This window comes from Narcine bancroftii, chromosome 7 (assembly GCF_036971445.1).
Source record: "Narcine bancroftii isolate sNarBan1 chromosome 7, sNarBan1.hap1, whole genome shotgun sequence".
Taxonomy (NCBI): domain Eukaryota; kingdom Metazoa; phylum Chordata; class Chondrichthyes; order Torpediniformes; family Narcinidae; genus Narcine; species Narcine bancroftii.
In genome coordinates, this window is record NC_091475.1 from 64,133,637 (window position 1) to 64,150,666 (window position 17,030).

Genomic DNA, 17,030 nt, shown 5'->3' on the forward strand with positions numbered 1-17,030 from the left:
GGTTTCTACAGGTATATTAAGAGAAAAGGATAATAAGGGACAAAATTAGTCCACTTGAAGATCAGAGTGGTCAGCTATTTATGGAGTTAAAAAAGATGCGGAAGAACTTAAATTGGTTTTCCCATCGGTATTCACACAGAAAACAGGCACAGAGTCGAGGGAAGTAAAGAAAACAAGCAGTGAGGTCATGGAACCTATACAGATTAAAGAGGAGGAAATGCTTGCTGTCTTAAAGCAAATAAGGGTGGATAAATTCCCAGGGCCTGACAAGATATTCCCTCAGACCTTGAGGGAGGCAGGTGTAGAAATTGTGGGGCATCTGGCAGAAATATTTAAAATGTCCTTACCCTTAGGTGTGGTAGCAGAGTATTGGATGGTAGCTCATGTTGTCCGATTGTTTAAAAAAGGCTTCAAAAGTAACCCTGGAAATTATAGGTCAGTGAGCCTGACTTCAGTAGTAGGTAGATTACTGGAAGGGTTTCTAGGACATTGGATATGCAAATATTTGGATAGTCAGGGACTGGTGATGTGGCTTTGTGCATGATAGGTTGTGTTTAAACAATCTTCTTGAGCTTTTCAAGAAGGTTACCAGGAACATTGATGAAGGAAAGGCTGTGGATGTTGTCTACATGGACTTTAGTAAGGCCTTTGACAAGGTCCCACATAGGAGGTTAGTCAGACACTAGATATTCATGGCGAAGTAGTGAATTTGCAGATGACCCTAAGATTGGAGGTGTTGTGAACAGTGAGGAATATTTTCAAAACTTGCAGAGGGTTCTGGACCAACTGGAAAAATGCCCCAAAAAATGGCTGACAAATGTGAGGTGTTGCATTTTAGAAGGACACACTAAGATAGGACATACATGGTAAATGGTGGGGCACTGAGGAGTGTGGTAGAACAGAGGGATCTTGGAATACTGATATATAATTCCTTCAAAGTAGCATCACAGGTGGATAGGCTTGTAAAGAGAGCTTTTAGCACATTGGCCTTCATAAATCAAAGTATTGAATAGAGGAGTTTGGATGTTATGATAAACTTTTATAAGACAATGGTGAGGCCAAACATTTGGAGCATTATATGCTGTTTTGATCAGTAAGACAGAAAGAGTGCAGAGAAGATTTACTAGGCTGTTGCCTGGACCTCAGGAACTGAGTTACAGGGAAAGGTTAAACAGGTTAGGACTTAATTCCCTGGAGTGTAGAAGAGAGGGGATTTGATAGAGATATTTAAAATTATGAGGGGATAAACAGAATAATTGTAGATGGGGTTTTTCCATTTGGGGTAGGCAAGATATCAACCAGAGGACATGGGTTAAGAGTTAAAGGGGAAAGGTTTTGGGGAAAAGCTTTGGGGGAACTTCTTCACACAGAGAGGGGTGGGAGTGTGGAACAAGCTGCCAGCTGAAGTGGTGAATGTGGGTTCAATTTTAACATTTAGGAAGAATTTGGATGGATACATGGATGGGAGAGGTATGGAGGCTATGGGCTGGATGCAGGTCCGTGGGACTGGGGAAGAAAATGCTTTGGCATAGACTAGAAGGGCTGAAGAAGCCTGTTTCTGTGATTTAATGTTCTATGGATCAGAGGTTCTGAAGCCAAGTTTCACTAATGGCCAATATGTCATAATTCCACATGCCAATCCATGCTCCAAGCTTGTCTGCCTTTCCTACAACTTGCATTGAAATACTTGAATCTGAGAACATTTTATTTCCACCATGTACAAACCTTTTCATTTCTGTTTTAACATCATCTTTTTTTGGTGGGGGGGGGTGGGGGTGGGGGGGCATGGCAAGATGGCGTAGAGTCTAGACGTGTAATCTCGACCTCTCTGGCCAGACTTTTAAGTACCTGTTTTTTCAAGTTTAAACTTTTTAAATTTTAGTTTAAAGTATTAAGGAACTATTATGGCCATTAATGGTAAAAAGATTAAACCCCAAGTGCAGAAGAAGTTTAAGTGCTGAAGATTTGGGGCCTAGACGACTTGATACAACTTCAGGTTTAATTTCTTCAGTGTCTAAATCACAAAGATTGCCTGTGAGAGCTGAAAAAAAAATGTCTACTACTCACCAAGTGAAGGATGGCACTGGAATTACCTGTTCTCTGGAAGAAGGTGTGTGTTCCCAAGAAGTGGATCCCGATTCTGAAAGCCTTTCGATTTTAACGGAGGGAGCACGCAGGAAGACGACTCCATTGTGGGAAATGCATCAGGAAGCATTTCAACCTGAAGACATCGTTTTCCTCCGTGATTTTGTGAAAAAACGAGATGCAGGGGGAGACCAGCGGCAACCCCCTGAGGAAGTTGGGGTGTCGTCGCTGGGAGTCCAGACCCGCAGTAAAACTTCCAAAATGCCTTTTGTTGAGTTGCAGCAGGAGCTGCAGTTACCTGGTTCTGCCACTACGTCAGAGAAAGCAGGGCTCAGTGTTTCTGAGTTACAGTGTATGCAGTTAAATGCTGTCATTCAACCTTTAATGAATGAGATGGTTCAAATGAATTCTAGTATAAGTTCAGAATTGAATACAGTTAAAGCATGAGTGGATGCATCTTATGAAGAATTTTAAAAATTTCAGACTGCTTTTTTGGACTGTAAACAACAAGTGGTTTCTAACACAGAAAAAGTGCTGAAGGTTGAAAAATCAGTTATAGAATTGGAGAACACGAGGAGTTAGAGAGGAAAATAGACTACTTGGAGAATCAAAGTAGAAGGAATAATGTGAAAATCGTTGGTTTGCCAGAAGGTATCGAAGGACAAGATCCTCTTCATTTTTTTAAAGACTGGATCCCACAAGTATTAGGGCAAGAATTTTTTTCTGGAGACTTGGTATTGGAAAGAGCTCATAGAGCTTTAAGAAGAACACCTTTACCTGGTCAACCACCGAGACCGGTAATAATTCGATGTTTGAATTATTTGGACAGAGAAGCAATACTTCGACTAGCAGTGCAAAATGCGAAACAAAGACAAACTCCGTTATTGATTCAGAATAGCAGAGTTTTTTAAAAATGCTGACTTGAGTCAAGAGGTCATTCAACGCCGACGTCGATTTAAGCCAGTTAAAGTTTTGTGGCGTAAAGGTTATAAGTCTACTTTTTGCTACCCGGCAGTGTTGAAGGTGAAGGTGAAGCCAACAATTTCGGATTTTTGAGAATGATCGTGAAGCAATGATTTGTGCTGATTCATTGCTAGATACAAGGGGACAAAGACGTAGTCCACCATTGTCTCCTAAAGAAAAATCTGGTTGTTCTGGAAACGGAAGAAATGGCAAAAATGGGAAAAATGGGAATGGAAAGAGTCCAAATTCTTCTGAAATGGGGTCTTCTGAGATTGGAATCTCTTGGATGAACAGAAGAATTTTCTTATGATATTTTGATGTTATTGATTGTTTGGCTGGGGAGGAAGAGATTTGCTCTAGGTTCTTTACTAGTCATCAGCCATTGTTTAGGGATTACTACCTTTTGGCAGTTTTTTTTGGGGGGGATTTTTTAAATTATTTTTTTATTTTCATTTTAGTTAGCTTTTAATTTGTGATTTTTTTTCTCCTACTGGAGGGTCTATATACATTGATTTGAGTTTTCATATAAAGATATTATTGGTATTTAGTAATAATAGTAGATATGTCCAAGTTGAGGTTCGCTGCTTTTAATGTTCGAGGTTTAAACAGTGCGATCAAACGTAAGCGAGTCTTGGCATATATTAAGAAAATGAAAGTTGATGTTGCTTTTTTACAAGAAACACATTTGAATGTCAAGGAAAGTATGAAATTAAAGAGGGACTGGGTTGGGCATGTATATTCTTCTTCATTTAATTCTAGGGCTAAAAGCGTACCAATTTTGATACATAAAAATTTATCTTTTGAATTATAATCAATGGAGGAAAAGGCAGGATGTATTCTTAAATTGAATTGTAAGATTTTTAGTGAATTTTGGACTTTACTTAATATTTATGCCCCAAATGTAGATGATTAAATATTTATTTCAGATGCATTTTTATATTTGGGTCAGGCTAATGATAATATTTTAGTTGGTAGTGCTTTTAATTGTGTTTTGGAACCTTTATTAGATAAATCTCCGAAGAAAGTTAAGAAACCTAAGATGGCAGTTCAGGTTCAAGCGTTGATGAAAGATCTTAATTTAGTAGATATTTGGAGATGTATTAATCCGACAGAGAAAGATTTCTCCTTTTATTCATCTAGACATGAATCATTTTCACGGATTGACTTTTTTTTAGTATCGGCAAATTTACAAGAGAAAATACAACAAGCGGAATATAAAAGTAGGGTGATTTCAGATCATTCTTTGTTATATTTTACATATGCAATTTCTGAGAAAATTCAAGTGGCTTATCGTTGGAAGTTTAATACAATGTTGTTAAAAAATACGGAAATAATTGATTTTTTGAAAAAACAAATTAATTTTTTTTAAAGAAAATTCTAATTCTGTTCAAAGTAAGTTTGTATTCTGGGATGCTATGAAAGCTTATTTGAGAGGACAAATAATTAGTTATACTTCTAAAATAAAAAGAATCGATTAAATCAGAGTCTTGAATTAGAGAAACGGATTGATGAGTTAGAAAAGGAATTCCAGAAAGATGCTACAGAAGATCAGAAAATAGAATTATCTAGGTTGAAATTGGAATATCTTTTTTTCTTTCTTTCTTTGGCTTGGCTTCGCGGACGAAGATTTATGGAGGGGTATGTCCACGTCTGCTGCAGGCTCGTTGGTGACTGACAAATCCGATGCGGGACAGCCAGGCACGGTTGCAGTGGATGCAAGGGAAAATTGGTTGGTTGGGGTTGGGTGTTGGGTTCTTCCTCCTTTGTCTTTTGTCAGTGAGGTGGGCTCTGCGGTCTTCTTCAAAGGAGGTTGCTGCCCGCTGAACTGTGAGGCGCCAAGGTGCACGGTTTGAGGCGATATCAGCCCACTGGCGGTGGTCAATGTGGCAGGCATCAAGAGATTTCTTTAAGCAGTCCTTGTACCTCTTCTTTGGTGCACTTCTGTCTCGGTGGCCAGTGGAGAGCTCATCATAGAACACGATCTTGGGAAGGCGATGGTCCTCCATTCTGGAGACGTGACCCATCCAGTCCAGTTGGGTCTTCAGCATCATGGGTTTGATGCTTGCGGACTCTGCCAGCTCAAGTACTTCGATGTTGGTGATGAAGTCATTCCAATGAATGTTGAGGATGGAGTGGAGACAGCGCTGATGGAAGCGTTCTAGGAGCTGTAGGTGATGCCGGTAGAGGACCCATGATTCGGAGCTGAACAGGAGCGTGGGTATGACAATGGCTCTGTACACGCTGATCTTTGTGTGTTTCTTCAGGTGGTTGTTTTTCCAGACTCTTTTGTGTAGTCTTCCAAAGGCGCTATTTGCCTTGGCGAATCTATTCTCTATCTCTTTGTCGATCCTTATCAGATGAAATGGTGCAGCCGAGGTAGGTAAACTGGTAAATTGGAATATAATACTTTGCAATCTTATCAATTTGAATGTGTGATTAACAGGACTAAACAATGGTATTATGAATGAGGAGAGAAAGCACATAAGGTATTGGCGTGCCAATTAAAGAAAGAACAGGTTTCGAGGACTATTAATGCTGTTAGACGGAATTCTCTTATTACTTATAAACCTCGTGAGATTAATGATGAATTTTGTTCATTTTATAAAAAGTTATATACATCTGAAGAAAAACAAGAAACTGAATCGATTGATCTTTTTTTATCACAGTTGAATTTACCGATATTAGAGGATGCAGATATACAGGAGTTAGAAGAACCATTTACTGATTCGGAAATTAAAATGGCTATGATGCAAATGCCGAATGGTAAATCGCCTGGTGATGATGGATTTTAAGTTGAATTTTATAAAATTTTTTATGATTATTTCTCTACAGTGTTTGGGGATATATTGCATCAAATTGGAGAACATTATGAATTACCTCAGTCTTGTTCTAGTGTTTTAATTACAATAATCCCAAAAAAAGATAGAGTTCCTTTGAAAGTATCTTCATATAGACCAATTTCGTTGTTAAATGTAGATTATAAAATAATAGCTAAAATATTAGCGAATAGATTGTTTAAATTTTTACCTAAGTTGATTTATATGGATCAAACAGGTTTTATAAAGAATAGATATGCTTCAGATAATATTCTGTGCATGATTAGTTTGATTAATAGATTTCAACAATATTTAGATGCAGAAAAAACATTTGATAGAGTTGAGTGGAATTTTTTGTTTAAAGTTCTGGAGAAATTTAAGTTTGGTCCTTTCTTTATTGGTTGGATTAAGGCTTTATATAGTAAACTGGTAGCTAGAGTATTGACGAATGGATTGATTTCAGAACCTTTTAAATTGACTCGTCAAGGTTGTCCTTTATCACCAGCTTTGTTTGCGTTAGTGATTGAACCTTTAGCACAGCTGATAAGACAAAATACACAGATATAAGGTATGAGAGTTTTAGATGAGGAATATAAAATTAATCTATTTGCTGATGATGTATTGGAGTATTTAACAAACCCAGCTCAGTCACTTTTACACTTGGAGTGTTTAATACAATATGGATGTCTTTCTGGATAGAAAGTTAATTGGGGAAAAAAGTGAAATATTACTGGTAAGTGAAGGAGATTATTCAGTTTATAAGAATATTATTAATTTGAAATGGACTGATCGAATTAAATATTTGGGTATAATTTTGAATGTTAATTATCAATCTTTGATAATTAAATTATGTTCCATTAATTAAAAAAAACTGATTTGATTAAATGGAAAGATTTACCTATTAATTTATTGGGTAGGATAAATACAATTAAGATTAATATTTTTCCGCATATGCAATATTTGTTTCAATCTATTCCGTATTTACTTGATAATTTTTTTTCAAGATTTGAATGAAATAGTTAGGGAGTTTTTATGGAGAGGTAAATTTTCGAGAGTAGTTTTGAATAAATTAACTTGGAAATATGAGTTAGGGGGATTACGTTTACCACATTTTCAAAATTATTATGAAGCAGCCCAACTTAAATTGATGGATTTGGTACGGCCTCCTAGTTGGGCCAAAATTGAGATGGCAAATATTTCTGAATTTGAAATACATCAATTTTTGTTTAGAGTGAATATAAATTTGTTACAGCAATATAATGTGCCTATACTAAAACATCTAATGAAGTTATGGATAAAGAAAAATAAAATGATAGGCTCTAGGGGTGAATTATTGGCTTTGTCTCCATTGTATAATAATCAACTTATTTATTTTTCAATACATAATTGAAGTTTATTGCATTGGAGATTTAAAGGTGTGAAAAATTTGGGAGATTTTTTTAAAGAGGGTAATTTTTTATCTTTTAATCAGATGAGGGACAGTTTTGGTATTGATAAGAACTCTTTGTTTCTCTATTATCAAATTCGATCTTTGGTAAAACGTACGTTTGGTAGAGATATGATTTTACCTGAAATGACTAAATTTGAGATTTTTATTATGAAGGTACCAGAGAAGGGTTATATTTCATCTATGTATCAAATATTACAGGATGGTATGCATAAAAAGGATTGGGATAGCTCTAAAAGTAAATGGGAAGCGGATACTGGTTTTATTTTTTCCGAGGATGATTGGTTAGATATCTGTTATGATAGCGTAACTAAATTGATAAATGCACATTATGCAATGATTAACTATAATTTTTTACATCAATTATACTTAACACCCGAAAAATTAAAAAAGTATGGTTTTCATGAATCAGATTTGTGTTTTAGATGTGGTAATTCTGTTGGAACTTTTTTTCATGCTGTTTGGTCATGTATACATATACAATCTTTTTGGAAGAAAATTCAGTTGTTTTTAGAATACCTGTATAAGATTAAAATACTTTTAGATCTGACAGTATTTTTATTGGGTAGTTTGCAACCTCTGAAAGGTTTGGGATTAGATAACTTTCAACTTGCTTTTGTATATTCAGCTTTATCTGTAGCGAAAAAATGTATTGCTAGTACGTGGAAAGATACAAATATGATTGATATTAATAGATGGCATAATGAGATGAAATATTGTTTAATAATGGAAAAACGTACATATGTTTCATGTGATAATTATAGTTTTTTTATTAATAAGTGGTTGTTATACTCAGAATATCTACATTTCAATTTATATTGATTAGATCCTAATATGTATGTTTAATTAATATTTTTTCTTTTTTCTTTCTTTATGGCTCTCCTCAGGAGAGTTGGCTGGAGGGGGGGTTCTTTTCTTTTCTTTTTTTTTTATATATATAAAAAAATAACATTCATGTTTATGGTTAATTGTTGTATATGTTATGTACTATTTGTTTTTTGAATGAATAAATAAAGTTTCTAAAAAAACATCATCTTTTTCCTCCTCCACTCCTCTATCTGTTCTGACACTCTGATTTTCTCATCTCCCTGCAAAAGCAGTTTAAACTCCCTGGAGCAACTCCCACAAACCTTCCCACAAAGATATTTGTCTCCTTCCAATTCAGATCCAAGCCATCCTCTCAGAACAGGTCCCACTTTCCCTGGAAGAGGGCCCAATGATCCAGAAACCTGAAGCCCTCCCTCCTGCACCATCTGTTTAGCCGTGTATTGAGCGGCATTATCCTCCTATTTCTAACCTCACTAGCATGTGGCGCAGGTAGCAATCCTGAGATCACAACCCTGGAGGGCCTGTCCTTAACTTTACATCTAACTCCCTGAACTCCCTTTGCAGGATCTCATCACCCTTCCTAAGCATGTCACTGGACCCTGTACAAACCACATCTGGCTCCTCATTCTCATTTTTAAGAATGCCATGATTGAGATATCCCTTACCCTGGCACCTGGAAGGCAGCAAGCCATTTGGGATTCTCGATCTCTACCACATAACCTCTCACTTGTTCCCCTCACTTGATCCCATGATCACTACAGCTCACTTCTCTTCCTCCCTCCCTTACTTAGCCACAGGGCCGGACTCTGTGCCAGAGACCTGACCAACGTGGCTTGTCCCTGCTACATCATCTCCCTCAACAGATTCCAAAATGGTTTATGTGTTATTGAGGGAAACGCCCAGAGTAGTATTCAGCGCTGACTCCTGTTCCCTTTCCCTCTCCTGAAACCCATCTATCTTCATCCTGCCTTCCTGTCATTCCCCCCCCCCCCCCCCCCCCACAGCCTCTCGAATGGTCCAGAGTTCATCCAGCTCCAGCTCCATCTCCTTAACTCGGTTTGTCAGGAACTACGGCTGGATACAATTTCTAGCAACACTCTCCTTTTCTTCAATCACTCTTTTTCTATCTCCAAAGACCAACTCCCAACAGACATCTTCTACAAACTCACCACCCCCACAGCTACCTCGACTACACCTTGTCCCCTACAAGGATTCTATTCCTTTTTTGCAATTCCTCCATCTCTGTCGCATATTTTCCCAGGATGTGGTCTTACCTCTGAGATCCTGCAAGATGTTCTCCTTCTTTAAAAAGAGGCAACTTCTCCTTTACAAACAGCAACTCTTTATTAACATCAATGTTTAATTTTTTGCACTCCCAGTTAGTGGTGATTCTGCCACGCCTGCAGGAAAAACAGAATCTCAGGGTTGTATGTGATGTCATGTACATACTCTGACAATAAATCTGAATCTGAACAGCCCTCACCCATATCTCCTCCATTTCCCACTCATTTGCCTTGGTCCCCTCTGCCTCCAGTCAGAATAGACACATGATTCCCCTTGTCCTCACCTACCACCCCAGCAGCCTCTGCATCCATTATCCTCTGGAAATTCCGGCACTTACAACAGATAGCACTACCACACACATCTTCCACTCTCCCCCCTTTTGCCTTCAGTAGGGACCGCTCCTTCCATGACTCTCTCATGTACTCATCCTTCCCCACGAATTGCACTATCCCCTTTCCCCCAGCACCCTGGCACCTTCTCCTGTGCCCCCAGGAAGTGCAACACCTGCACCTACACCTCCTCCCTCACCATGGTCCGGGGCCCCAAATATGAAGCAACACTGCACTTGTACATCCAGAAGACTGATTTACTGTGTCCGGTGCTCCCTTTGTGGCCTTCTCTACATCAGAGAGACTGGGGATCGCTTTGTTGAGCACCTTCACTCTGTCCACACCAGGGATAGGGACCTCAAAGTGGCCAACCACTCCCATACTCATATGTCTATCCATGGCTTCACATACTATCCCATCAAGTTCACCCGTAAATTGGAGGAACAAACTCAACTTTCCGCCTGGGCACACTCCAGCTGGATAACATCAACTTCTCCAGTTTCTGCTCACCTGCTTTCCTCCCCTGTTCCCTTCCCTTCCCCCTGTCTTCTCTTCCTCAGCTCTCTATCCCATCCATCTCTATTAACCCAGCCATCCCTCTTCCCTTTGATCACTGCTGTGCCCTCCCTCCCTTCTCTGCCTGTCACCTCCTACCTTTGTGACCATGTCCCTCCCCCTTACCCTTTTACTCAGAAGCTTGCCGACATTTTTCCATACCTTGAAATGGAGGGCTCAAGCTTGAAATGTCGGTAATGTATCTTTGCTAATGTAAAGGATGCTGTTTGACCTGCCATTGTGTTTTTACTACCCTCCGTCACCCGCACATCTGCCCTGGCCCCCTCTGTCCCCACGCGTAACAAGGACAGAATTTTTCTTGTCCTCACCTACCACCCTACCAGCATCCACAACCAACATCATCTTTACCATTTCCACGACCTATCACGTGATCCCACCAACAGACATGCCTTCCCTTCTCCTCCAATCTCCGCCTTCCTCAGGGATCATTTCCTCGATGACCCCCTCATCCACTCCTTCATTCCTACCAATCCCCCTCTTGGTACATAGCCCTGTGACTGATTGAAATCCCTACACCTTCTCCCTCACTACCATTGAGGCCTTAAACAGTCCTTCGAAATGAAGGCACACATCACATGAATCTGCAGGGTTCATCTATTTCATCTCGTGCTCCCATTGTGGTCTCCTCTAGATCAGAGAGACTGGGTGCAAACTAGGAGATTGAGTAGTTAACCATGTTCGCTCTGTCTGCTGCAATACTGAGGATCTCCCAGTGGCAACCTATTTCAATTTCCCACCCCGTTCCCAAGCTGATATGTCTGTCCATGGTAGCACACATTTCCCCTCTGTCTTCTTTCCATCAGTTCTGCAAGGACAGAGCCACCCCCACCCTTGATCATTTCTCACCTCACCTCTCATGTCCTCCCATCCATGTCCAATTATATTTAATAAATGTAATTCATTAGTTTAATCCAGTTTAAATCTCTGTGTCGCATGGGTTTTCCCAGGTTCTGCCGTTTCCTCCCGCCCTCCAAAATGTTTTGATATAATTGGACTGCATGGGTTTAAATGGGCTGAATCAGCTTCTTCTGCGCTGTAAATAAAAAGGGCCTTTGTCCATTAGCCTGTGCTCCTCCCCTTGCCCTTTCCTGTCTCCTTCATCCTTTTCATTCAGATGCCTGCCTGCTTTTCACCTTGAAGAAGGGCTCTGGCCTGAAACATACTGTGGTGCACGTCGTACAGAAAGCAGGCACAAGACTTAAAGAGTGGTCAATAGGCTTTATTCCACCTAAAGCCCTTGCTGTGGTTAGCTGTGCTGGCTCGATGTGATTGACCTCGAGGGGCCGGATGTGGTTTATATCCCAGTGGATGATTGGCAGCCGGCCGGGTGGGGCTTGGTCCATTCAGGTCGGCTGACTGACAGCTGACCAGGTGGTGTCTTGTCCTCCAGTGCTCATCCTGCAGGTGCACAAGTTGCCCCTTGCAGTAGGCTAGTGGTGTATTACCACATATATGCTATATATTTTTACCTGGATGACCTGCTGAGTTCTTACAGCATTTTTACTATGTTTGCAGCATCGCCAGGCTCTCACTGGGATTATGCAGATCTGGGTCAAATGCAGGAACTAGTATGGGCGGGGGTTGACATGGGCAAGTTGGGCCGTTTCCACACTGTGCAACTCTGCAATTTATTTATAAGGGGTCACCTGTTCACCAAGCATTTGGGCTCGAAAGGGATTAACGGATGGAATCTTGCATTGACAATCATTCAATTGATGGGCGGCCTTGGTTCAGTGACATTACTAAACCTGTTCCTGCAGCACACAAAGCTGAAGCTGAACAGCGAGGTCTATAAGAACTGGAAGGAGCCTCCTGTACCTGCCTACATGCAGTTCTTCTTCTTCAATATCGAAAACCCAGAGGAAATACTTCAGGGCAAGCAGGCCAGAGTGGTAGAAGTCGGACCCTACATATACAAGTAAGGCTGGAGTCATTGTCAATGAAATTAAAATAAGATTCAAATACTGGTAATGTTACAGCAGGTTAACAGGCCCTTGAGGCCCCAAGCCTCCCCCACCCAATTACACCAATTAACATACAAACCCTGAACGTTTTAGAGGACGGGAGGAAACCCGAACACCTGGAGAAAGCACATGCAGTCATGGGGAGAATGTACAAGCTCCCTGCAGTCAGCCTGGGGTCACTAATGCTGCAATGACACTGTGTTAACCACGAGGCTAAATGTGCTGCCAAAATCTGAAGTTGAAGTAAATTCCACAAAATCCTGTAAATGAGGTGGAGATGGAGTTGAAGGTGTGAGGTGCTGCACGTTGGAGGTCAAATGTAAGGGGAGTGTATACAGTTCACGGCAGGATTCTTCATTGCAAGAAGAAAGTAGCAGGTCGAGCAACATCAGTGCGGTCAACATTTTGGGCCATTACTCTTCAGCAGGACTGTTTTGGCTTCAAATGTCGACCACTTTTTTAATCTTCCCCGATGCTCCTCGACCTGCTGAGCTCCTCCAGCAGACTGATTGTTGCCCTAGATTCCAGCATCTGCAGTCTCCTGTGTGATTCTCCTTAAGCATTGGTCGATCCGGATCCCAGATCTGAGGTTCCTCAAATGTGGCCACACAAACACTTAGACTGGGTGAAAAGGAGTATGGAAAAGTTGTCTTCATTAAAGGAGAGTAGCTCCAATGAGATAAAGCTTTGGCTTGGCTGCACTTGGTACACTGCATGCTATCCTGATCACCCACTGCAAGATGTGGAGGCTTTGGAAAGGGGACAGAAAAGGTGACCAAGGTGTTTAGAGGGGATGAGTTATGGGGAAAGGTTGGGGAAAGTTGGGTTGATTTATCTGGAGGGTCAGGTTTTATAAATCTGATAGAGGCTTATAAAATTATCAAAGGCAGTGATAGGTTGGACAGTCAGATTTTATCTAGTACCACAACCAAGAGGACATACATTTAAGTTTAAAGGAGATACCTGCATGCAGGGCAATATTGTCAGGGTGTGGTAGGTGCCTGGAACAGGCTGCCAGTGGTAATGATGGAGTCAAGCACAGTTGTGATGTTTAACCGGCTTCATGGATATGGATATGGATATGGGGGAAGTGCAGGGATGTTGATCTTATACAAATGACAGAAATTCCATTCAATTTGGATATCATGTTTGGCATGGACACATGGGCTGAAGGGCCTGTTTTATGTTGTACTGTTCAGTCCTGACAGGCAGGATTTACAAGCATTTAGAGGGGCATAATATCATTAGGGATAGACAGCGTGGCTGTGTCAGGGGAAGGCCATGTCTCACGAGCTTGATTGAATTTTTTGAGTATGTACAGAGATGAGGGTAGAGCAGTGGATGTAGTGTGTTGGATTTCAGTAAGACATTTGAAAAAGTTCCCCATGCAAGCTGATTCAGAAAGTAAGGAGGCATGGAATCCAATGAGGCCTTGCATTGCAGATACAGAATTGGCTTGCCCAGGGAAGGCCGAGGGTGGGTGTAGATGGTTCATATTCTGCACGGAGGTCGGTGACCACTGATGTTCCACGGGGATCTGTTTCTCATTGTGATTTTCACAAATGGCCTCAATGGGTGGGTTAGTAATTTTGTGCTCGACATGAAAGTCGGTGATGTTATGGATAGTCTGAAAAGTTGCCAGATATCACAAAGGGACCTTGATAGGATGCAGAAATGGGCTGAGAAGTGTCAGGTGGAGTTTAACTGAGAAAAGTAAGACAAATATGAAGGCCCAGTACAATGTTAATGTGAACACTCTGAGCAGTGTGGACGAACTGAGAGAAGGCATGTTCCATGTTCATAGGACACTCAGAGTGGCTGCACACACTGATAGTGTTGTGAAGAAGGTGTATGGTGTGTTGTCTTTCATTAATTGTGGCATCAAGTTCAAGAGCCTTGAGGTAATAAAACAAAGATAAAAAACCTTGGTTAGATCACAATTGGAATATTCCATTCAGTTCTGGTCACCTTATTACAGGCTGTGGATGCTATCGAGAGGGTGAAGAGGAAATTTACAAGGATATGGCCTGGATTGGAGAGCATACCTTATGAGGATAGGTTGAGCAAACTTGACATTTTCTCCTTGGAGCGAAGGAGGATGAGGGATGACCAGATAGAGGTGGACAAGATGATGTGAGGCATTGATCATGTGGATGGCCCGAGGCTTTTCCCCAGTGCTGAAATGGCTAACAGGAGGGGGCATAGATTTAAGGTGTTTGGGAATAAGTACAGGGGGGATGTAAGAGTTAGGTTCTTCACAGAGAGAGTGGTGGGTGCATGGGGTGTGTCTGTTGCCAATGATGGTGGAGGCAGGCACATGGAACTGAGAAAAATGGAAGGTTATGCAGCAGGGTCATTCTTGGCAGTTTTTAGATTAGGTTCTTAGGTCGGCATAACACTGTGGGCCGAAGGGCTGATACTGTGCTGTAGATTTCTATGTTCTATGTTCCAAGTCCGATAACATCTATGGATTGAAAAACAGTAATTTTTTGAGCCTGTCACCCTTTGTTGGTAGTGGGAAAGAGAGAGAGATGCAAGTTAGTTTTCAATGAGAAGGAAGGAGAGTGAGGAAAGGTTCGGTACAGATTAGATGGATGTGCAGAACAAAGAGAAGGTCTATGATTGGAAGAGTTGAAATGAGGGAATAGCAGCACTAACCAGCACATTTATACTTAATGTGCTAAAGGGAAAGTGCTGGGACTTGCCTGGATAGCACGCAATATAAAGATTTTCACTGTATTTCGGAACACACGACAGTAAACAATTCAATGTGCACACAGAGGCACAACTCCACACTTACCTTTAAACGGTACTTAAATGTGAATTTGAAGAGCTGTGACCTGTACAACAATAGACCCAGTTTTAGAAGGGTTCATAGCACAGACACAATGGGTCGAATGGCTTTTTTTGTGTTGTAGAATTTCTGTGGTTTGACTTCATTGCAACATGTTCAGCTTTTACAGTCCGTGATGCCTCCTAACAGCTCCCAATCGATCTTTTGAACAGGGAGCTCAGAAATAGGTCTAACGTATTGATGTTTGACAACGCCACGATATCTGCTGTGACCCAGAAAAGCTTTGTATTCCAAAGAAACATGTCAGTGGGAGATCCCAAAAAAGACTTCATTACAACGGTCAACATTCCCTTTGTTGTAAGTAACTTTTTTCCTTTTCAGAATAAGAAGAGGCAGGCACTTACAGTAACTCTTCCAAAGAGAGAAACAGGAGAAAAAAAAGGGATTAAACTACTTGCAAAGTATTGCAGTTCTAAAGGATGACTGTCACTGCTGTCCTTCAGCAATGTCTATTTAGCCATTGGTATAGGTTCCATCTGCTCTCCTCATCAGCAAACCCTTGCCCATTGCCACCAGGTGAGGACTGTCTGCACTATTGCTCAGACAATGTGAATATCTATCTTCTGTATTTATGGTCTTTGTAATTCAAATATCATTTTTCTTTATAAATGACTGGAGTAATAAGGATTCCAGGCATGTACACACTGTGTGTGACAATAAACCAGTCAGCAGATATGAGGGCAAGAGCAGAAGAGTCTTTTCTTTTTGGAAAATTTTATGTATTAAATCATGATGCATATATTGAAACACACAATCAATGAATAAAACTTAGAAACAAACATACATGATATTTTAAAACTAACCCCAAACAACCCCCCACCTCCCTCCCTAACCCACCCCCCATTGACCTACCCCAAAGAAAGAAAAAAGAAAGGAGAGGAGATCAACCATTCATCAATTAATGACCATGGTTTGGAGTAAAACTACTAATGTGTGGTGAGGGGATTCAAAAATTCAAACCCATATAATCCAAATATCGGCTCCAAGTTTTACGATAAAAAATAATTATCACGCAAATTATATGTTTTTGTTCCAATGGAATACAAGACCTCAACTCCATATGCTATCTCTGAATACTCCAATCAGTCTAATTTTTCCAAGTAATTGCCAGACATTTTCTTGCCACAACTAAGGCCAATCTCAAAAATGCAATTTGAAATCTATTCAATTTTAACTCTAAACTCAACTTCTTAATATTACCCAACAAAAATAATAAAGGATCTAGTGAAAATTTCACTTCAGAATAACTTCTAAAAATTCCTTAAGTCTATTCTAAAAAGATTTTTCCATTTCACATAACCAAATAGAATGTAAAAAAGAACCTACATCCTGATTACACTGAAAACATAAATCCAAAGAAATAAAATGATATCTCCTTAATTTCTCCAGAGTTAAATATAATTGATGAATAAAATTCTAATGAACCAGTCGATACCTTACATTTATAATTTTAGCCATACTATCCCTACATAAATTCATCCAATCATCCTACATCTTTCTCCCATTTCAATCTAGACTTATGTAAATCCAACTTGGGCATTTTATTCTGTAATAAAGCATACATCTCAGATATAAATCCCTTCTTATCACCCTCAGTAGGTAAAGTTTCAAAATTAGAGTGTCTCGGTAACCGTAAAGTATACCCACAATTATCTAACAATAAAGCTTTAATTGATAATAAGAAAAAGGAGTGTTTGAAGATGTATCATATTTCTCTTTCATTCTTTGAAAAGAAATAAAATATCCTGCTTCATAACAATTTTACACCAATTTAATACCCTCTTGATCCCATAACTTCAAAAGCTGATTATTAAGTGTATTTTGATACAAGGAGTTTTACCTGAAATCTTACCTTGAGTACCTATAGCTTCATTTTTTTATACC

The 17,030-nt window shown here is 40.0% G+C and overlaps 1 protein-coding gene across 3 annotated transcripts in view; it reads left to right on the top strand.

Moving 5' to 3' along the window:
- LOC138738975 (lysosome membrane protein 2-like) overlaps nt 1–17,030 on the top strand; it is a 120,893-nt gene that overhangs the window by 22,041 nt on the left and 81,822 nt on the right. For 2 of the 3 annotated variants that reach the window (XM_069890253.1, XM_069890254.1), the window contains exons 2-3: nt 12,089–12,246; nt 15,299–15,443. The exons of the other annotated variant lie outside the window; for it this stretch is intronic. In XM_069890253.1, the coding sequence (XP_069746354.1) occupies nt 12,089–12,246; nt 15,299–15,443 (303 nt within the window). The remainder of the gene's footprint in view (nt 1–12,088; nt 12,247–15,298; nt 15,444–17,030) is intronic. 3 annotated transcript variants of the gene reach the window in all.